Below are 23,933 nucleotides of genomic sequence, written 5' to 3'. Positions count from 1 at the left end.
AGAATGTTGTGTTGTGCAGCGGCAAGAGACGCGAGTCGGTGCTACGTGTGGTAGACGCGAGGTATCCGCGCGAGGCGGCGCTTGCACACTTCGCGCGCCTCACCGGCAAGATATCCAGCCTGCACGCCTTGCGCAAGTAGCGGACACGCGCGCCCTCTCGCTGCTGCACATTACAAACTGGCACAACATACGAGTATGCTCACTCAGTTTCATACATGCCATACAAAAACTGTAATATTTCCAATGAAACACAAGTGTCACGGCCAAGATGTATAATTCGACTGTTGTACAAAATATCAATTCAATAGGGTAATTTACACAAAGTAATTTTATAGCTACCTACATCACATTCCTCTACACTAAATTAAGAACTATCTTAAAACTATCTTACAACAATAATGATAAACTACTTAAACACTAAGGAAACACTAACTGAGAATTACACAAGTTAACAACAAAACTCTTAACGTAAATAAAGTAAAACATCACAATCTTAATAATTAATACTTAGGCTTAATTAATCGGCACTGCCTAATAGGGCGAGCTCTAAGTGCGGCAGCCGGGGACACATGACCCGTCCCGCCCGGTGAAGCCGGAGCGGGCTGCGGCTGCGACGCCGGCGGCTCAACCACGCGCGACGCCTCCGCTCCCGCCGGCCCCTCCGAATCGACCTCCTCCAACCCCGCGCCCCCGGGGTCTGATCCTTGAGCGTTCGCACTGACTGGATGTTCGCCTAACCCAGGCGGGGCAGACGCAAACGATTGCCTGCCCTCGCTCGGTCTCCTACGCAACTGATCGATGTGCCTGTGCACCACCCCCCCGTCGGAGCCTCTTACTCTAAAGTTACTTCTCCCCAGAACGTCTACTACCTGCCCCGGAATCCATTTCTCCCCTTTCAGATACTGTCTGTACCAAACCGTATCGGATTTGCTAAAAGTCCGGTTGGCCCCGCCGGCCGCCTCCTGCTGCCGTTGTTGTGCGCTACGCACTTGTTCCTCTCGATCCGGTTTTATTGCATCCAGGCGCGTACGTATCGGTCTGCCGAGTAAGAGCATCGCCGGGCTCTCGCCAGTCGTACAGTGTTCCACGTTTCGGTAATAAAGTAAAAACGACCAAAGAGCCCTGTTTATATCCCGCTTCTCTTGCAGAGCTTTTTTAATTATCCTCTTAAGCGTTTTAACCGCGTTTTCGGCTAACCCGTTCGACGATGGGTGATACGGTGGAGTAAAAATGTGCTGTATGCCGTAATACCGGTTAAAATATTCGAACTCCTTTGAAGTAAACTGCGTACCGTTATCCGTGACGATCTGTCTCGGTATACCGAACCGGCTGAATAATTCATTCAAACGATCAATTAAATAGCTCGCCGAAACCCCCGTCATGTGGAAAACTTCGATCCACTTCGACATCGCATCCACTACCACCAAAAATGTTTTCCCCCCAATTGGCCCCAAAAAATCTAAATGGAGGCGGGTCCAAGGGCGCGAGGGCCAGGTCCACATGCGCGGCGTCTGCCGTGGCGGCGCGTCCGCCTGCGCCGCGCACGTCTCGCACTCCCGGCACGCGCGCTCCACGGCTTCGTCGATACCCGCCCACCACACATAGCTGCGGGCGAGCGCTTTTGACTTTACTATGCCCATGTGGGGTTCATGAATAATTTTTATAATTTTATTTTTACATTGTTCGGGCACCACTAACCGGTGCCCCCACATAACACACCCTAATTCCTCGTACAACTCATTCCGCCTATTCCAGTACGGTTTCAAATTTGCCAATTCGCATGTTGCAGGCCAACCGTCTCGTATGTATAGCAATACCCTAGCCAGTATTGGATCCCGTCCCGTCTGGTTTTTTATTTCATTGTAGTCTAAACATAAAGAATCTTGAATACAATGCAAGTAAGTTTGCTCGGGTGGCGTCGGCTCGCTTTGTTTATTACCGTCGATTGGTAACCGCGACAGACCGTCCGCGCTATTCTCATCTGTTCGCACATACTCAATGTCAAACGAGTAAGCCGATAGAATAATAGCCCACCGCTGCATACGACTAGCTACCATTGCGGGAATGCCTGTGTTCGGTCCGAAAATTGATACAAGAGGCTTGTGGTCTGTCCGCAACGTAAAATGTCGGCCATATAAATATTGGTGAAATTTATTTACACAAAATATTATTGCCAATGCCTCGCGATGTATCTGTGAATAGTTTTTTTCGGCATCGGTCAACGTGCGCGACGCATACGCAATCGGGCGCTCACCACCGCTGCCGGCGTCGATCTGCGTTAGCACGCCGCCGATGCCACGCCCACTCGCATCGCACGTCACTACCAATGGTTTCCTAGAATCATAATGAGCTAGGGTGTCCACACTACTTAGTATTTTTTTAATTTTAATAAACACATTTTCACATTCCGCCGACCAATACCACTCTTTATCTTTTTTTAATAACTCATATAACGGCACCAACCTGCCACTCATGTTCTTTATGAATTTTCCGTAAAAATTTAAAATTCCTAAAAATGACCTAAGTTCCGAAACATTACTCGGCCTTGGCAATTTTACAATAGCTTCGATTTTCGATGGATCCGTTTTAATCCCCTCCCTACTGATTACGTAACCTAAGTATTGAATTTCGTTTACTAGGAACACACACTTGCTAGATTTTAACTTGAGACCCGAATTATGTAGTCTACTAAAGACTTCCTGTAATGCCTCCAAATGCTCTTTAATTGTTTTACCGCCTATGATGACGTCATCTAAAAATATCTCCACATTAGCAATTCCCCGTAAAAGATTGCACATAATCCGCTGAAATATACCCGGACTTGACGCCAAACCGTAAACGAGCCTGTTATATCGATATAGCCCCCTGTGCGTATTGATAACGGTGTATTTCTTTGTATCGTCTAATTCAATTTGATTGTAGGCCTGCGACAAATCAATCTTTGAAAAGAAACAAGCACCGCTTAACCTAACCATTAAATCCTCGATTCGCGGCAAGGGATAGCGATCAATCTGTAAAACCGGATTTAACGTTGCCTTATAGTCAGCACAAACCCTCAAGGAACCGTCCGCTTTATTTACCGGTACTAGCGGCGAGGCCCAGTCGGAGCAGTCGACGGACTCGATGACGCCGTCGCGCAGCATGCGGTCCAGCTCGGCGTCGACGCGCTCACGCAGTGCGTACGGCAAAGGCCGCGCGCGGTGGAACACCGGCGTCGCCCCTTCCCGCACACGCAGCGTAGCCTGGCCGCCCGTAAAGCGACCGAGTCCGCCACTGAATAGTTCCTTATACCTAGAACACAATTTATTTAACTCCGTAGACCATTTTACTTTATCATTGTTCATGTCTATCTTATGACAATTACTCAACCTTGGGACTTTTATATTTAACTCAGTGAGCCATTGTCGCCCCAGTAGCGATGTATTACCACCCCTAATAATAAACAATTCTAACCTTTTTTTGTGGTCACCATATCGGACCATTGGTTTTATTAAACCTAGCGGCTTTATTTTTGAGCCGTCATAAAAATTTAAAATTAATGCACTATCTTGTATACGATGATGCTTGAAGTACTCGTTGTATGTATCAGCGCTTATGCACGATACGGCCGAGCCAGTATCAACTTCCATATTAATGGTAACCGCGTCAACTACGACGGGGAGACTCACCGGTTTGTAATCGTTGAGGCAGAGGTGGTGGAAGTTCTCTTCCAGGCCCTCCTCGCCAGAGTCTTCTGCTTCAGCTCCCGCGTAGTTCAGCTCGGCGCGGTCGGCGGCTCGCGGCCCGCCGGACCCACCGCTGCCGCGTTCAGGACACACGCGCCGCAAATGTCCCTTCCGCCTGCACCAGCTGCACATATAATTACGGAACCGACATACTGCATACCGATGATCCGTCGATCCGCAGCCTGTACAAGCTGCATACCGGCTTATGCCTCTCTCTCGGGCGGCCGCTACGCTGCGCCAGCTTACCGCACCGAATGAACCGCTGCGTCTACTCGTCGCTCCGTCACTTAAACCAGGCGCGCCGCCCCGCGTCCCTTTGCCTCTTGCCTTGCCTCTTGTTTCCCCGGGAGGGACAGTACGCACCCCGCTATGACTTAACGCATGCACAGCCTGCGTCGCTTGACTGCCACCGTCCAGAGGCTTCTCCACAGCCGCCGCATCCCGCTCTGCTGCTTCCAACGTGCTTGCTATTTTAAGTGCCTTCGTGAAGATCAACGAGTCGTCCTCAGCGAATAGGCGCTGCCGTATGACATCACTGCGGAGGCCACACACAAATTGATCGCGTAGATTCTCGTTGAGGTTGCTTCCAAACGCACAGTACCGTGACAGTTTCTTGAGTTCCGCCACGTATTCAGATACATTTTCCTCCGTGGCTTGTCTGCGCTGCCTGAACTTGTACCGTTCCGCGAGCACGGACGGCGTCGGTTCAAGATGCTGTTGCATTAAATCCACTGCCTCCTTGAACTTGAGATCGGAAGGCTTCCTAGGACTAGCCAAGTTCACTAAGAGTTCATATGCTTCTTCCCCCATTACTGCAATCAACGTCGGCAGCTGCACCTCCGCCTTGATTCCGTTGGCAACGAAGTACATCTCCAGCCGGTCCACGTAGGACGCCCACGCGGCACTCCGCACATCGAAGGCGCCTATTAATCCCACCGACATTATCGCTCGTTAACAAGCGTAAATACACCGCGCAACACTAAATGACTGCACGCCGCGCAAAATATCACCTTGCGCGTATTTTTTTTAATCCTCGTCGCCACTGTAATATTTCCAATGAAACACAAGTGTCACGGCCAAGATGTATAATTCGACTGTTGTACAAAATATCAATTCAATAGGGTAATTTACACAAAGTAATTTTATAGCTACCTACATCACAAAAACACAGAAGGTAAAGTTTTCTAACATTTTATTATATAATTATAAAAATATTTACAAAATCTTACAACTAACGGAGTATTGAATTGCATTATGCATATAAAATGTGGTAACAAGAGAAGTAATGTTCGAGTAGTGGAGTCCGGCGACAGTCTTCCGCGAGAACGCTCACGTATACCACTGCAATTTGCTCGGTCGATGTCCCGAGGTTTACCGCTTACTTACACATATTAAGACGTGGTTTTCTTTTGAAATGCATTCGATGGCAAGGCTTAATAATTTAATCAATAAATAAGTTAATAAATACTTATCAAAAATACTTTTACGATAATTTCAGACACAGTATTAATAGAATTAAGTTGACAGTCCAAACACCGCGGTTACCAGAATAGGCAGCGGCCACTACGAAGCTTTGGGAGTGATCCTCTACAGCACCTTCAGGATGAAAGTGATTCACCGAAGTATCCGTCTCTTGATCCGCTTGTAAATGCGCCATTCTTACATTACGTTTAGATCTATGCTTCTTCTCATTTACGACATCGCTATTTTCTTCGCTGTCGTATTCTGTATTTTGATTGATCGAGTATTTGTTACTGTTTTCATTTTTGTGTCTGATATTAACTTTATGATTTCCTGTGTCGGGGGATTCGTTGATGTGACTATTACTTTCCTTGGGCACTAGTGAACTGATCAGCCTCAAATGCGTCGCCGGCAGGCGCGAAGAGTGTAGGGAATCTTTTTTAATATGCTCGTCCACCGGCGGTGGAATTTCTCCCTTAAATGGGCCGAACTGGGGCATCTTTAGGAGTAGCTCCGTATTGGCGGGGAGTTTAGAAGAAAAGAGTTTGGTATTAACTTTATTTATGTCAGGTAAGCTTGTCAGCGAGGCCGCAGAAATCGTTTTTCCATCGTACGTCGTAAATGTTTGTTCCACTGACAGCTTTTGGGAATGTTCTTTGGGCAATTTTGGATCCGGCGGCAAATATTGTGGACTAACTCTGTCGGACTCCATGACTAAGTCCGAGGATAGATTCTTGTTCATATTTTTCTTGCCGAATAAAGCATTTAATTCACTTTCAGTTTTTACATAGACGGGATGCGGTCTGTCCTCTTTTGCATGATTCTTCGGAAATATCTCCTTAGTTGTAACGTTTGTGGAGAGCAGGTGATCTGGAGGAGACGGGATAAACATAGGCTCAAACGTCTCAGTCAGCTTGTCGCTGGGTATTTGGAGGGGAAGGGCCTGATTATTTATGTACTGCGGCGAGTCCTCGTAATCCTCTAAGACGTCCGTGTCTTCTCTTCTGTGTATATTGGATACTTCTGAATCGGCGATTCTGTCTTCGCCGGCCATCAATGGTTCCCTAATAATGGGTTTAAAGCCGCTCTCTATAACGATCGAATCAGGTTTGAAACCTGTATTTATAGCCGGCGCTAAGGTGGAGGATTCCGTGGACTGGCCGATGAAATCTGACGACTTAATTTCATCCTGTTGCTGGGGTTCCTTGTACGTGATAATATGTTGGGTCGGTGTTGGGTGGACGTCGGGAATGTATTGAGAGTTGGTCGACTGCTCCTTGGTCTGCATCATCTCCTGGTCGAGGGGCACAGGGTTCTCTACCGGTGTGCCAAAAATAATTTGTCCCGGTCCTTGGGGCTTCACAGAAAACAGCTGAGGCGTGCTGTGTTGGGCGACGGAATCGCTCGTACCCGGCAGAGTTATTTGACTCTTTACTACTTGATTTGCTATAATATCAGTTTTGCCCAGACTAAGAGTTTGACTTTGCGTGGGTGAGGGAATATTGTGTCCCAATTTTCCGAATATGATCGCTTGGTCCGAAGGATTAGCCGGTTTCGGGCCGCCCTGGTGGTACATTTGTGGCGTTTGGTGAATCGGCTTCGTGTAACGAAGCGGCGGCATGGACTTCATTGGAGGGATGTTAGGAGGAGGTCTGCTCATAGGAGGTAAACGAGTATTAGAAAATTTATTGAATGGCTTTTGATTTTTATTTCCGTTCGAGGGATGAGGATGTGGCATCGCCAAGGGATAACCTCCGTTGTTGCCCTTTTGGATCAAATGTGGCCCGGGCCTGTGTAAAGTGATCTCCGGAGGTATCGGTCTCCTAAAGTGTGGCCTCATGCCGGACGGCGGCGGCTTGCTGGGAGCACCGGGCCTCATGACGCTCTGCAGCGTGACGGGCTTGCGGGCGGGAGGCAGCAGGAAGCTCTCGGGCACGAGGCCCATCTGTACGACGTACTCGTCGCCCTCGAGCACCGGCTGCTCGGGCGCCGCCTCCCGGATATCCTCGTACACCTGGTACTGTCCGGGGCGCTGCGGGTGCGGCGGAGGCTGCGTGCCGTTCCGCTTCATCTCATTCATTGTCATCTCCTCCAGACTCTCCACCGCCTCGATGACTTCCTTTATTTGCAACTTAGATATCGGCAATTCATACTCCGTTCCGCTCGAATACAGGTGATTCCTCTGAGGAACGACCTCCCGGGAGAAGACGTCTTTAGGGCTACTGAAATTGTTATAATTTTTTTTCATATTGATAATTTTTTCGAATTTCTTCCGTTCATCTAGAAAGTGATCGTCGGGCGCGAGCCGCGCGGGTACCTGTGCGGACTCCTCGCTGAACATGTCCGGCAACACCGCGCTCTCTATGAGGCGGCTCTCCTCGCCCTCGGCCAAGTCGCACTCGTCTACCACACGGATCTTCCAGCCGAGGTGGCGATGCGTGAAGCACTGAAACAGATAACTCGGTTACAACCTGCGCCTCGCACACCACAGTAATATATGAAAGTGTGTCACCCAGCAACGAGAGATACACAGAACCTCATGCGATACAAAGACTTGGAAGGCTGAAACAGAAAATAGAATAGTTATTTACAGAGCACGATACGAGATACAGGATGCAATGGGCGCGACGAGTATGACGAGACAGCACAGATCATCTTAAATCAAATTTTATCGTAATTAAAAATTGTTCGCAAAGTTTACATAAAACCGGCGCAAGTTATTTTTAAATCGCTTTAAATGGACATGGACATAGGCATGAGATCCACTACCAGAATCATTTTAACAAATCGCATATAAATTTGATAATAGACGTCTGTCAAACAGGAGTTGAAATAGGATTTGTGATGAAAAGAAAGTTGTATAAAGCGGGTACTTCTGAAAAATGAATTGTGATAATACAGTACTCAGGAAAAAAATAAAGTATCAAGCTCGAGAGTAGTAGAGTATATTGAAGTGCTGCGGTGTGGGAGGGTGTCCCGTGGTACCTGGTAGTAGACTGTGTCGGGAGTGTTCCTGTCGGGGGTCCAGGTGACGACACCGGGACTGCCCTCCTCGCACACCAGCGTTAGGGAGCGCTGGTAAGCCCCGAAACTGGGGAAGTCGTCAGCCTCGGGCCCCGCCGCGTCTGGCGTCCAGTTGCACAGCCGCCCCACGCCCGTCGGGATCAGCTCGCCCGAGCGTGTGCGCCGCACGCCCGCGTAGATCTCCACCCCCTACACATTATTTGTAATATTAATAGAATTAGTTAATATGAGACCGAACCTACGTCACAATCAATATTTAAAGTGAAACAGTCCTGATTTAAAGTGTTAGTACCGCACCTTCTTCTCCTCATCTGACTTGTGGTAGTAGCCTCCGACGGGGTCGTTGGTGATGTAGAAGGGGTGGTAGCGCGCGGGCTGCTCGGGGTCGCTGCCGCCCTCCACCACGAACGTGTACTTGCGGCCGCGCACCAGCGTCACCTCGGGCACCAGCAGCCCGTTGATGTACCACGCGATGCCCCACCCCACGTGACCTGACACACACGCAGCCTCTCATTATCACAAACCGACGTTCACACCCCGATACCACGATACACGGCTGGCACGACAGACAGCGACCGACCTGTGATGGCGGAGTACCCCTGCTTGCCGCCGGTGGGGCCCATCTGCGCGTAGAAGACGCCGTCGGGCGGCTCGTAGCACTGGATGCCGGGGATCTCCCAGGGAACCACCTTCGGCACCGGTTTCGGAGTCGGCACCGGACGCGGCTTGATCGCCGTCACCTGCGAACATATGTTGCGGACTGAGAGAAGAAATCGGCATAGTTTACTTTACTTACGACACTCTTCTAACAGCGAGTCTTTTAAAAAATCATGCCAAAAGTGGGAAGAAACAAGACCATATCAGTGCAGTATACGGACCTGGTGTTCGTTCTTGTGCGGTGACGGCGGCGAGGGTCGCGGATTGTTAGGCGCCTCCTCGTGGTCGCGGCGGTGCTCCTCCTCGCTGTCGGGCATGGGGCAGTTCCACACCGGCGGTCTGCCGAACTCGATAAACTTGTCCCCCTGACAATGCCACAAGATGATGTCGCGCATTAATGTCAAAGGAATAATTTATGAGACAAAACAAAAGCAGGAAATGAAATCAATATTTAATTTTTTTAGTATCTGTCTCCGATGTTATTGATGAATATATTTTTCGCTCATGACACAGACACTACTTACATTAGCAAAAATATTTTGTGCAAGGACTTTTACGTGCATTACATAATGCCTCTCAAGTACCTTGGTGTAATGGTGGTGATAGGAGACCGTGTTGCCATCGTTGAGCGGGCCGATGGCCCAGATGACGGGCTGGCTGGTGTTGGTGAGTACTGGCAGGTCGAGCCTGTCCGCGGCACGCAGCGGCCGCTGGTACGTCACTATCGAGTACCCGTTCACCAGCGCCGCGTTCAGCAAGCGGACCGAGTTCGTGTTCTCCTGCAAAGTCATTAAACATATTTTTATGATAATTGAATATATCATTTTAGACTGATCCATCTTACTGAATTCGAATCGATTTATTTAAACTATTAGAACGTATGTCATTTCGCTACAATGAAAAAAGTGCACCTCCATTGACTGGTTTTTAAAACACTGAACAACAAAAGGCCGAAGAAACAGTAATGTATGTGGTATACTGACAGCGAACCGATCGTCGGGGCAGGAGCCGTGGTCGCCGGCGCACTGACTCTTCGCGTCTAGATAATAGTCCTCCGCGCAGCCGCGCAACGTCGTCTGGTTGATGTACGCCACTGCCACGTCGCCGCCCACCATCTGCGAGCGTGTCGGGTGACCCGAGATGCCGAACGACATGTAGTCACCGTCCTCTATACATAAACAAAGATGTATATAATGTCCTCCCCTGTTCGCAATCTTATTAATTATATTAAATAGCAACAGTAGAATGTACTGCCTTGTAGGGGGGGACGCTAGGAGCTAGGAGTGTATGTTATTACCCAGTTTGGCGACGAGCTGCAGCACGATGCTATCGCCGGCGACCGCCCAGCGCACCTCGAACGCGAGCTCGTCCAGCAACACCTCGCAGTTCAGCTTCGACTGCACAACACGACACCAACACAACACGTTCACAATTATTTTAATTAGGACTTTGTTTTAATAGAAAACAAAATTATTGAATATTTTGATTGCTATGTTTATATTGGTTAAATTTGAATCAAATTGATTACGCATGTTAGTTTAGAATAAAGGAGATCGGCGAATAACATCTGAAATATAATTTTACTTTCAGCCGCAAAACCACGACATACATACAAACCCCGCGTTATCTTATATCGATTCCCTGGTAAGATAAAATTTGTGTAATGATTTTTAAGCATAACAAAACATTGAGAGTGAAATAGTGATATCATGAAACTAAGTATAAGCTTTCAAAATTGTGTCATATATTGTATAACACCAAGCAAACTATAAATCCGTTCCCACCAAATTAACAGAGCAATGAACCGGCCAGGAACCGGCCAGGAACTGGCCAGGAACGAGTCCTGTCCATAGATGTACTTCTTTCGACGACGTAACGTATAAGTAATAAACATAATGAGAAACATGAAGCTTGAAGTTTTAAATTGCTTTCAAGGTTTACTCGTAATAGTTAATTTAAATGTCGTGGGAATTATGCAACGCGCATAATTCTAACTTTGTACACGCAACTTATCATTATAATACATATACAAGAGTTTTGTATAGTACACTTGGAACGTTTATTTATACTAATTTGTTATAAATTTCCTCGCTTGTTTTAATTTAAAACAATAAGTATATATCATTAGAAAGTGAAATTGTTACGTGATAGGCGGCTGCGAGCATTCTGCACACATTCTGGCCATTTTAATTTCCTTTACACTACAACGCAATATCCGTCTCCGGCAAACTGTCGCGAGCGTAGCTATACTCTGTGACAAATACAGTTGGAATCGTCTAATTGTCAAAGCTAAGTGTGAGGCGCATTGTCTAATTATAGTTCAAATGTAATGTTTATGTTTCATGTGTATTCATCACAAGGCTACATTTCCTTTATATGTTCAAGTTATTTGATTAGATTTATGCAAGTTCATAAATACTTACGTTAAAATAAAAACAAACTTCAACTTGGCAAGCTTTATTGTCACCCATTTGATGATTAATATTATTTATAACATGAAAAATATAAGAGAAATCTTAAAACAAGTAAATAAGTAAGTACTGGTAGATAACCGGACATCGATAAAGTACACAATGTACGTATGTATGGATTTTCCAAAATAAAGGAGACATTTATCACAGCTGGAGACTTTGTACTGAGTATTGTTACATCATATGTTACAGCGACCGCTTTATAAAAAGAATAATTCTCGACATTTTTGTTACCCACAAGTACATCATATTTTAAACCTAACAACTAAAATAACTGGCAATTTTCTACACATTTTTTATAAACGTGTCATTCCCAAACAAATGTATTCGTTTTAAGATGGTTACTGGCCGTTTTGAACTATAAAAACAAATAAACATTGTTTAATTTTCCCGCAAACAAGTCGCACAGAAACAAATGTTGAGTGGTGGAGGTCGCCGTGTCGCCGGTGAGAGGACGATTAGAAGGGCGGCCACGCCTCGCATCTTATGAATGTATGTTATATGGAGTTGGCCAACAGACGCCAAAGACGCTGCAGACGCCGCGGCCGCGCTGACGCAATGTATAATTGATGGATCTCGAGATGTTCTGTCGATACGAACGGTATAAGAAAAACCTATAACGGGAAGATTGCAAAAGTGTTTCGTAGCTGTGAGGCGCTGGTCACGGAGTACGGACGGGGGTGCGGGGCCTCACTGTGGGTGCGGACCCGTCGCCTCTGGGTCGAGGACGAGGCTGCGTTGCACTGTGAAGTCGGGGAAGTCCTGCCACTCCTGCCGCAACAGCCGGTGCCTGTAGGGCTCCTGCTCGAGGCGATAATGCTCCTGCTGCCTGAGCAGCTGCTGCTCTAGCGCCCGGCGCTGCTGCTCGTACAGCTCCTGCTGGCGCAGCAGCTCCTGGTTCTCTCTGTTCAAGTGCCGGTAACGATCGGGCCGCTGCTCTCGTTCGCGCTGCGCACTCTGATAGTTCGAGATTTTCGGCGACTGCTCACGATACTGTGGCTGATCATTTGCGAGGTCAAAGTGTACATTTCGCCGCTCGTCGTTTTGATTTTCGTCGTGTTTCAGTTGTTTTGGAGTCGGCACCTCGTGGTCATGTCTATCTTTGTTTAGTGGTCTCGGATTATCCAGGAGTTGTTGGGGAGAAGCCACGTAGGTGTCGGCCCTGCGTGTATGCGGGCGATGCGCCGGGCGAGCGGGCAGCGGGAGCGGCGGGCCGGCGCCGAGGCGCACGGGCCGGTACGTGGTCGCGCGGAGAGGCGCGAGGGGTGCGGCGGGGCGGGGCGGGCTTTGCGAGGCGGGACGGTCGGGACCGGCCAGCGCTTTGTTGCGGCTCTGCAACAGTAAACCTGCGCTCAGGAACCTGTCGCACACTCAACTCGGTTACGATAATGATGCACAAAGCTCGATATCAGGAGATCACCTCCGCAGCGTATGAAGTGATGTGACACGGATGATTGCGCGGGAGCGGGAGCTTAGAGGGCACCGGGTGGACGCATTTGCAAGCGTCAATTGAAGCGTGTCATGAGTCAGCGTGAGCTGTTGCACCGCGCCTCACCAGATTGCACAGTATGTAATAACCGCAGTAATAGAACAATTACCGAGACTTGAATGGTAAGCGCCGCGCCGCCGTCAAAGCGTGAGTTGTAAGCTCAGTAAATATTATCCCTCATCGTGAAGGTTAAGCAATATGTTACGAGAGCGGAATGCAAAGGTCTCGCAGCTCGCGACGTCAGCGTCGTCACGAAGTCTCTTGCCGCGCTGCTATCTTATACAAATGATTTGACACGAGATGTTGACTTGAAGCTAATGAACAATCGCACAATTTAAATTTGCTCAAACTTTATCGCACGTCAAACTTTAACGTCTGCCTTCTTTTTGAATACTTTAAGATGAACTTATCGTTGGTATAATATTATTAAAATATTAGCCGATTGCAATTCCTGGTTATGTTATTAAAATCATAGTAACATGGTTAACATGGTGTCTAGCAAATGAAAATGTGGAATGTTTGATATTAGCGATACATCGTGTAGAAGACAACGCGACACACGAAATATATCATTTTAATGAAGAATTATAATCAGCATGATTAACATATAACATAAATAATGTTGACAAATAGCAGCCGCTGCTGGGGTCAGGGCGCTGCCATCGCCACTCACCCACGATTATACAGAAGGTATGCGCAAAGGTTAAATTATTATTATAGAATAGCTTATTAAGGTTAAACAAAACCAAACTGCAACAGAAGATATTGAATCATGACTGTGGAAACAATTTAATTGAAGCACATCAATGTGTTCATCTCCATAGCAATCAATGAACATGACAACAATGACACTGTAATGAGTCATTGTTACAAATAACAAGAGGAAATAATTGAATTTTCAATAATCAATCTATTCTATTTGTAATTAAGGCCATTTAACATCGGACTACATATCGAAGGATGCAATAACGAGGCTAAAGTATGCCAATAAATCGTTTCGAAATTAAATTTGAGTAAATTTCGCGGTTACATCTATCTGTAACGCGGACGACACAAATGTTCTCGACATTGAGTTCGGCACAAAGATGCCGACAAAATTAAATATTACAGAAAAACTAGATTTGAATAAATAATTAATCAAAATTATAAAATCAACACCACGTTCAACATTCTGCACGAGGACATGTTCATTTATCGATCCCAAGACATTGAAGCTATTATTTATGTTTCAACATTATAATTTAAATTAATGTTTATGTTCGCAGAAAATCTACAACATTTTGATAAACATTAAATGGGCTAGTTACATAGAGGTTGTACTACATACATACGTACGTGATATTTGCATAAGTTTCATTCAAATTTCACTCAGTTGTATTGAAAAGTGAAAGTTTCTGATGTGGCAAACATTTAGTTTGTTGTATATAATAGCATCTCGGTGAGCATGTCCTCAGCGGAACAAGCGCCGGCCACAGAGTAATTGCTGTCAGGTGACACGAGACCTCTGCTTTGTTAAATGAATATGTGGTTTAGAAAACATTCATTGTGTCATGTATTTTTTGATGCGTACAAAATGTTACATATAAATAAGAAGAACGGCTGACTGCCTGGAAATACGAGTAGTTTTGCAATACCTAAATTTGATAAGAAACTAAGTAAGTCCTAAAGTTTTTGCATTGGAACGCTTTATTTAAAACTTAAGACGTGTTAATTGCGCCTCTCATCCACTGACAAGTTGGACGACATGTTGCGCAACAACAACGGCGTCCGTCTATTGTTTCTAAATGAAAACAAATTGTTTTTAATTGCATGTAATAACACTAACAAAGATGTTTCTTGCGTTCATTGTTTTCTGACGACATCAAAATAGTCAATATATTATTATAGTAGAAAGCAAACGAGCAAACGTCTATCAGATGTTACATAAATACATCTGTAACTCTATTGATGCCTCGCAGACATGTTTTAGTAACACTATGTATACGACCGGCTAAGGTTCGCTGAACCGATGGCCAACTTTAATAGAGGAGAGCCACCTAGCTACTAACTCTGTACAAATTAATGGAAATCATATGAAAGAAAAGCTACATGGAGCTCAGCAATAAACGTTATCTGTTGCATTTTATGCAACAATGAAACACAAATTGAATACTTTGACGTAACTTCCGCTCAGTTAACTATTGAATATTTAAGCTTTAAGGTTATTTTTGATCATATCTTTCTCAGTTTTGTGTAAGCGATTAAGCGAACGTATGGACAATGGAATACGTTAACTTAGACATGTCAAGGGTAAAGTTAAGCGGTTAAGTTGGAGCTAATCGTCGATTAAGTAGAAAGGCTTCGCCGCTTGCACAACGCGCGCTGACAGAGCGTGCTCCACTCGTAACAAACAAGTTGTTCATTGATTTTATTTGAAATCTTCATCGCGTTGCAATGTCTACTTCCTATATGATTACTTCGTTACCAGTTAATTAACAGTACTATATAATGCACTAGTTGTCATCCGAGACTCCGTCCCAGTGGAATTAAAAAATAAAAATAAATTTAGGCTATTCATTAATCAATAGCCTAAATTTAACGACATCCATGCAGCCGTTCTGTAAATACCGCCTAACATCCAAATATTTGCATTTATAATATTATTAAAAGACTTATCTTACGCAAACAAATTTTTGTAAACATTTTATGCTCGTACAATAAAATTATTAGGAATTATTTTTTTCTGTATTACTTACAAATAAACCTAGCAACTTTATTGTTTTGTTCATTTTCTTAGAGCGAAAGTGAAATCATCGTTTGTTTCTTTTTAAAATGTAAACAAAAAAACTTACGCAATGAGAACGTAATTAAATGTGATTGCACAAACTTACTTTACAGTTTAGTTATGAAATAGCCTTTAAGTTTATTTTATATAACTATGAATGTGTACTCCCTCCATGCATCTCCTTATTGTTTATATTTAAATATATTAATATTAATATCTCCTGATACTTATTATATACGAACATAATTCTTACTCTATTGCAAAAACTAACAAATATTTACAATCCGTCTTCAAATAAATAAAAAATGCTCGGAATCCAAAATAAAATAATAGATTTTTAACAAAATTGTAACTTCAAAAGTTTAATGAAACACAAAAGAGTTAATCAATGACAACAGTGAACATCTTCCTACACATTTTAAAGCGTTTGCCTGAAGCCTGTTAATTATAAGTACATTGTCGGATGAATGTTTTAAGCATGTTCGACATATTGGCCCCAAGTTGGATACAAGTTGGCCGCATGCGGAATTAATATTGAAATCTAGATGGCGGTACATACCTGCGGCGAGACGCCCAACATCTTAAGGCTGGGTGGGACGTTGGCGAGTGCGGCGCGCGGCAGCACGATGTGGCCAAAGTCTACGGTGAACGCTTCGCACCACACAGCAAAGTGACCGATGTCAAACACTGTCAACTCCTGTTACAAACATTTGCCATGTTTTATTGTAACTCTAATAATTTTGTTTACAAGTTTCAATGACATGACTATACTGACCCCGGGCAGCGTGAGGACGATGGTCTTGTTGTCGTATTTGCGCAGCGGCTCCTCCTTGCCGTTCTCGTCGGGGATACGGATGCCCTGCGGGGAGGGGGTCTCTCCCCTGCCCACCCAGAACTTGGCGTCTGCAACACAATTACACCTTAAGTATACCTCACATACGGCACTAGGAAAGAATTAATAACGCTGTTATTGTTGCAACAATCACTCAGGAGCGTTCTCAGTCTTTTTAACGAAAAAATATTTTCGCTCATTAGACAACTCACTGGCAAGCAAACAAAATATACCGATATATTTTAACAAGACCGCGGTGTTTTTTAAGTAAAACTTGCAGGTGTGTTCTTATTAATTGAGAGTTTGTCAAATAACAAATTCCCATGTGAAAGTGTCGCATTTAAATGTATCCCACAAAATAACATTCATCATTGTTACAACTTGCAACAGAACAGCGGCGACGGAGGCGGCGGCGGCGCTGGACCATTGTGCGCGCAACATTAACTCGACACCATAAAAACATACATTCTAAACAATTTTTATCGTTTGAACAATACTCTTCGATAAAACTTAAATAACATATAATAATATTGAAAACTTTTTATAGTTGACAGAATAAATATGAAGGTTAATTGGCACAATACTTGGTTAAAAAAATCATCTTTTTAGGTTAAAAATTGTATGATTAGCCTGCACCGGGGAAGGGATCAGTTTGGTAGTTGGCGTGATATTACACGCGAGGGTCGGTCGGGTATAATCCCGATGATGCGACCCGGCCCGGCCCCGTAACTGATACCAACCCCGCACCCCGCAACCCGTACCCCGCCCCCCCGCGCCCAACACACCAAGAGAGCCACGCTTGACATTCACAAAGATCTTAACAATATACATATTTCCTACAATTTAAAAGACAATTAAGTTTCCATTAGATTTGTAAAGGTTCATCATTTCTGGGACTAAGAGTTATCTACATATTTCAAAAGAAGGGACAATATTTTTTGTTGTATAACTGTTCCAATAGAACAGCGGAAATCCACGCTTACACTAAACAGTTGCACGTTGTGACAGCGCGCATTCGCTAAAACAATACACAATAACAAATCTAACAGCATCGCGTCACCTAACAATGGACAAACTGTCACTAAGAAAGCACAATGATTGCGCGTGACGTCATTCCGGTGACGTCACCTGTGCGCGGTGAGGGTGGAGCCCCTGCGAACATTCCAGCAGTGGTAGCGAAACAGTCATTATACTTTGTATTAATTGTTTACAAATGAACTAAGAAAACCAAGTGAAAAAACGTGACAAAATATTTAAAAATACATTAATGGAGAGACTTCAATTATTTAAAGAAAAGTAATGTAATTCTCACATGGATGTATTTACTTATTTTATTTTATTATCTAATTTAAAAGCAATTGTTTGTTGTTAGTTTTGTATTCATTTAAATTGTATCTACTTTCAAATTAGGTATTATAATTGTGAAAAGTTTTCTTGTCTGGCCTAATTTCATTTGACTGTCCTCAGTTTACGAGTTTGTAACGGCGCGGCGTTGTGAAAAGTGTTTACAAGACAACATTTTACAACTTTTGTTTATCATTGTAAAGCTGTGACTGTCCATTACATGTTTACATTGTTTTACTTCATTACCACTTTCTAAAATGTATTCCTTGCTACGTTTCTTCTTTTATATTGAATAATACAGCGCTTGAACACGATACCATTTGTTACGCTATTAGACCGAGACTTCATGCTTTATCAATAACTAAAACAATGGAAAAACAGAGTTTTGTTTAGAAGTGGTCTTTGTTATGTTGGTCGATACTAACCGGGAGCCTCTCCGTCATAGGAGAAGTTGGGCACGAGCAGCGTCTGCGCGTCCACCGCCAGCACGGGCTCGGAGCGCACACCGTGCACGCCGCGCAGCGCGCCCAGCCGCGCCGGACGCGGGTACTCGAGCCCGCTCGGGATGCTCACGCTGCCGAAGTTCACCTGAGTACATCACAATATTTTCTAGCCAGGTCGTTATACACATAAATTAAATTCAATAGACGAAAAGCAACGGTAGTATTCCTATTTCCTTATGTCTTATTTTGGCATTGATCATTGGATACCAATTCGGCGAAGTTATATGACAATCAGTTCTTAAGTAACTGCTTGTGAAATGTTTGCACCTAACATTAGTACACCTGCACTCTTTTGACAGTAAGTAGGCAACCCGCTGCACTGGGAATGCGCACGCGCAATGTTATGAATATTGATGTTTGTGCAACGACTAGTTACATAAATACCAATATATCCCTTCATCTAAAACTCTGTAAAATATTCCTTTGCTGATCTAAGAACATCATCATTATCAAGTTAGGTCGAGCTGGCCCGCTGGGGGCACAGGAATAATTTACGAGGGCTATGTGGATGCGGGTGTGTACTGACCGCGTACTCATCGCACCACACGGAGAACCAGCGCAGGTCGCGCAGCGTTTGTCCTTCAGGCAGCGACAAAGTGAGCCCCTCGCCGCGGTAAGCGCGCAGCGGGCTCGAGCCGCCACGCTCGTCGCGCAGCCTCACTCCAGACGACGATGGTGCCTTCGACGTTCCCACGAAGAAGTACGCCGCTACAACACACACACACACACAACTTAATGCAACTCACTGCACACAACTTTATGCAGCTAACTACTGATTTTCCATGCTTGTTATTTTTTTTTGGTTTAGCAATTTTAAAATTACAAAGCAATGAAAATATAGGTAATAGTAACGAATTAAGCATATGCAGGGACGTGAAATTGACCAAACCGTCTCTGTGATAATTTTTGAATGTTATGTGGTAGAAGTAAGTAAATCCATTATTGTTAAGATATATGTAACTAAGTAAGGCCATCGTATTTAAAAAGCAAGTAACATTTTGTTCCGCACTAAAATTGCAGCAGTACTGAGACTGAAGTGACCGCGCCTGCTCTTTATAGATTAAGAGAATTAAATGCTGCAGCTCCAGACCTAGCTATTTGATATATGTTTGAAGATTTAGCGCAGGATTAGTCTCCTAAATATAATACGTTTTGTAAAATTATGTTTGAAATTCACCTATTAATGCGATCTACGTCAAACTTTTAAATCGGCGACAAATGGTTATGTTTCAAAAAACTAATTTTAAATAAAATGTTTTCAAAACCAATTGACTTCATGCATCGATTGACTGCGTCAAATTCAGAGTCAGAGATGCGTAACAGTTGTCAACGCGCGGTCACTGACTCGCCTCACTCGTCACGCATCGCAAATATTTACTGATTAAAAAATCGTTTTTTCCAAATAAATCTTGTCATTATAAAAACCAAAGAATATTGCATCCTAATCTGCCAAGACGAACTTATGTAAAGTTAAAGGTCACCCATAATAATCAGATATTTTTTATTGTATATATATATATATATATATGTAGCATATGTAGCATAGTAGTATGTAGAATAGTAATATGTGCTTATTTAAACCTTGTGAATTAGACATCAAAGCTCATTAAACTATATAGCTAACATTTCTCTTAAATTTTTTTAAGAGAAATCTGAGCTGTGATATTCATGATTTTGTCAAAACAATTGCGATACGAAGATGCAAAGATATATGTAATGTGATTGTAATTTATTCTAGTGAGGTATCTTCTGTGTCAACTTTATTAGGTCAAACAATAGCAGTAGTAGCGGGAGTTGAATGTGTAACGTAGAGCTGATGTTACCTGGTCCCGCTCCGTCGTAGTGGAAGTCATGCAGGTAGAGCGTGCGCGAGTCGACGGCGAACAGTGCGCCGCGCACGCCGTGCTGCAACCGCGACAGTGCACCTATCTCCTTGCCCAGGTAGCGCGCCCGCACGCCTCCTGCACAAACACAACACACAAACATCAATATACCACAACTGTAAACAAATGAAATATATGCTAATGCCGTTACACTAACACGCATTATGTCATTACATCAAACATTTATTTTTTGTAAATACCTATCTAACAAACATGTTCGGAGTCAACAAAAAAACATCGCGGATGATCACAAATAGACGATGAGTCGCATTAATCGGGTAAAAAGTTACTTCGCGTAACCATAGTAACCGATTAGCTTCGCTTGAAAATCTTACGCTCTTACGCTTTACCTAAATAGAGCATAAAAAATGATCGATAATTATGAGATGTTATTACCGACAGAAGGAAAACCTAATATATATTTTTAAACGATTTTAAACAATATAGCGAACAGCAAGCGAGTGTTGCTATTTTCTAGTCAGTTTATGTCTTAGGAAAGTTTAAATAGTTTCCTAATGTAATATTTACTGTACTATATCTTCAGCATTTAAATATTGTATTGATAACGAATTATATTGAGATCATAATGTGGTAAGACGGTGGACCGGCAGAGACCGGCGCGGACCCGATGTAGGGCAAGGCGAGCGCCGGACATTTGGCCCGGCACTCCACAGCCACTGAACACCGACAGCAACATCTAAACTAAACACCGCTTATTATATTTACATATTAAATATACACCAACAACTCGACTATTTAATGACATCCGGACTTGCAACACTAAACGTTACTTTTCAAAACGACATTGATTCATCTTGAGAAATAAAATTTTTATTATTTCTTTTTGGCGCACTGTCGCTGTCGTCCAGATACTCGACGTGTATCAATATTTATTGTGTAACAATATGTACCTACGTGTTGTCTAAGAATTAAATTCGCTTACCACTTAAGGCCAAAAATCGTAAAGTAAACTGTTGCTATAACATCAATAATGTATGTACGTTGTCTATGACATTTCACATTAGTGGATAGGAAATTAACGTCCTCGACTGTATATTCTCCTAAGTATGTATTTATTGGTGGTATTAGTAAAAGTTATATAAGAAATCCAGCTGATATTATCCGCAGAGGCAGAGCAGATCACAGCGAGTGTAGAGACACTTAGGCTTACAATTTACGATCATTACGTAAGCGATGTATAAGTACTGCGTCGACTGGAGACTCGAGAGGCGAGATGTTCACGTAACGTCGCGAGAAAGTGCTCTCAGGAAAGTTACTGGCCTTAAATAGCCGGACCGAGAGCACCCAATACAAAATTACTTCTGCCAACACTTTGAAATCTAATGCGGAGGAAATAAGAGCGCTTTTGCTTCGTTGAGACTGCATGAACGACTTGTTTAAAGGTTACTTAGATGGCGGGAGTGCGTCGCCTGTATGAAGGTTAATGTTCTGCAGCGCGGAGACGGACGTGCTGGGAAATTAATAAACATTTAATGTTTCTCTATCACATTCTCACGCATTGGATATTAATTAAATATCGTAAATATGAAAGCGCGCTGTCATACATTTACGGTTATGTTTAATACCTTTCTTACTCTAAGCTGTGAAATACAAACAGAATAAAAGTCTAAACTAAACATAGCCGAAATTTCAATAGCATGAAAAAACTCTTTCTATTTATTATAGTATGTATTTATTTTATATTCTAGGTATGCGGTGTGGGGGAATCCCAACACTATCGTCGGCCACGCAGAGTCCGGCCCACTTTGCTCCGCGCACGAAAGTTGACGTCCGACATTTACGACACATCAATAACATAGTGAACGACATTGTATGGAAATGTAACACATACATACTATGAAAGTGTCTATCACATATGTACATTATTATATTCAACACACAACTTCGGTATTGTGCCTACAACATACTTATAGTTCCGCACATAATAAAGTTAAGACGACAACATAGAAATATGAAAAAGAATCTAATTTGTTAATCTATAAAAAATTCTTTCTATACAATTAAATATGCTACAAAGAAAGTATCACACGAATACATTTTAGACTTTAGTATTCAATGCATATTTTCAGTCAGTGAAAAATGTACATTAGCATGTTGACTTATGTCACTCCGCGTGGTATTTTAAATTAACAAAGATATAACCTACTGAGATATGTACAGTGTTGATATGTTGGTAGAACTGAGCGGACAACTGATACAACTTTATATTTGCAACGAATAAGAGTAATGTTAGTGAGGCGAGCGATGTAACGGCACACGACGGAAGTTATGTGGCGTTAAGTTTACATCTCGGTTCAACACACTGACACACTTTTTATGAATTTCTAAACGCGCTCGAGTGCCCGCCATTCTATATAATCTTTGTATAATAATTATTTCCAGTGCGGTTATTATTCACAGCAGCGTCTTACTGACGAAGACATCTGCGCTAATTTAATATTATCAACGTATTCGAAATTTTATGTTTCAACTTATTAAAAAACTAAATGTTAGCGAGCGTAGCTCATGTGAAGGCTCATTTGACCTCGTATTGTCCATTGTTACATCTCGAAAGTTTAATTGAAAGTTTAATTTCGCATCATTGACATTGAATCAAATTAAGCCTCATTAAAGCGGAATGTTGGAGCTCTAACATTTCACTACATAAATAGGTTAGATAATACGTTTTATATAAATTGTATTAAACATTGTCCGACATATGTTTGTCGAAGCTTTCAAAAGTAAGTTATATGCAAGTCTTATTCTCATGAAAAATCTATTAGTTAAAAAATTGTTTTTATATTATTTCTAACGTAATCGTAGATAATACAGATTCGAACATGACATTAATAATAATAACAAAATGTTGTGCATATATATATAGTGGTTGCTGAACCGAGAGGGATATGAACTAAAACAAACGAAGACTGGACTCGACTACAAACACGTAACTAAACATGAATGGATTGATTTGATTCATTATTTTTAACAAATTAAACCGTTCACAGCGTGACATAGACAGAGATAACAAAGTACACGGTTTGTTATATTTGTACCAAGTGGACACTTTCTAAAAGGCAAATTAACATATTCTTTTGTCAGAACATCATGTATGTATTATTCTGAACAACTGGCTGGTAACGCATTATGCGCCGGCACCATCAGCACTAATCCGCCGGCGCTCATTGTGTGCGTGTGCAACTGACCTCACACAGCTGACGACGACGACGACCACTAATTGTATGATTTGTTTACGCTTTTGATTCTGACAATGATTGTTACTCGACATATATACAATTTAATAATGTTTTACATACGAGTAGTAATGAACGATGATATTGCACAAGCTAAAACAAAAGTAATATGTTATCCAATTTAATTTTTTATTTTATTTTAAACGTTATAAAGAGTGAGTATTAGTGATGGCGTAGTGATAACTAATGTTTGTCATTTAACGTCCCATATAGTTTACTGGTTGCCTGCGTTCATTTAATGCATTCTAATTGATTATCACAGAATTATATCAAACAAAACAAACAAGTTAATATTAATTCAAGTTACGTAAGTTATGCCATCATATATGTATATACATATGTCGGTTGTTAAGAATAATAACAAAAACATATTACGTATTCAAACGTCCTAAATTGGCGTGTAACTAAAAATGAACTCAACCGATGTTCAGCACAATCACGTACTTCGTTTCAGCAATATATCAAGTTTAATGTCTTCATATGTGAAGAATTTATCGAAGCAAAAACAAAGTTATTCTCTAACTTT

General features: G+C 42.9%; 1 protein-coding gene across 2 annotated transcripts in view; it reads right to left on the bottom strand.

Annotated features, from left to right (window-relative positions):
* Positions 1 to 4,919: 4,919 nt before the first annotated feature.
* Skeletor (DM13 and DOMON_DOH domain-containing protein skeletor) overlaps positions 4,920 to 23,933 on the bottom strand; it is a 24,904-nt gene continuing 5,890 nt past the window's right edge. The window contains exons 2-15 of one of the 2 annotated variants that reach the window (XM_013310158.1): positions 20,094 to 20,231; positions 18,797 to 18,978; positions 18,193 to 18,355; positions 16,367 to 16,494; positions 16,151 to 16,288; positions 10,165 to 10,264; positions 9,851 to 10,035; positions 9,452 to 9,646; positions 9,089 to 9,232; positions 8,791 to 8,950; positions 8,508 to 8,701; positions 8,172 to 8,399; positions 7,504 to 7,632; positions 7,318 to 7,408 (exon numbers count right to left, since the gene is read on the bottom strand). In XM_013310158.1, the coding sequence (XP_013165612.1) occupies positions 7,406 to 7,408; positions 7,504 to 7,632; positions 8,172 to 8,399; positions 8,508 to 8,701; positions 8,791 to 8,950; positions 9,089 to 9,232; positions 9,452 to 9,646; positions 9,851 to 10,035; positions 10,165 to 10,264; positions 16,151 to 16,288; positions 16,367 to 16,494; positions 18,193 to 18,355; positions 18,797 to 18,978; positions 20,094 to 20,231 (2,087 nt within the window). In that variant the 3' untranslated portion in view covers positions 7,318 to 7,405. Of the gene's footprint in view, positions 7,633 to 8,171; positions 8,400 to 8,507; positions 8,702 to 8,790; positions 8,951 to 9,088; positions 9,233 to 9,451; positions 9,647 to 9,850; positions 10,036 to 10,164; positions 10,265 to 16,150; positions 16,289 to 16,366; positions 16,495 to 18,192; positions 18,356 to 18,796; positions 18,979 to 20,093; positions 20,232 to 23,933 lie in introns of both variants that reach the window. The other variant, XM_013310157.1, reaches the window with a different exon arrangement.

This window comes from Papilio xuthus, unplaced genomic scaffold (assembly GCF_000836235.2).
Source record: "Papilio xuthus unplaced genomic scaffold, Pxut_1.1 DF827756.1, whole genome shotgun sequence".
NCBI classification, from domain to species: Eukaryota; Metazoa; Arthropoda; class Insecta; order Lepidoptera; family Papilionidae; genus Papilio; species Papilio xuthus.
This window is presented reverse-complemented; position numbering and strand designations above follow the sequence as displayed.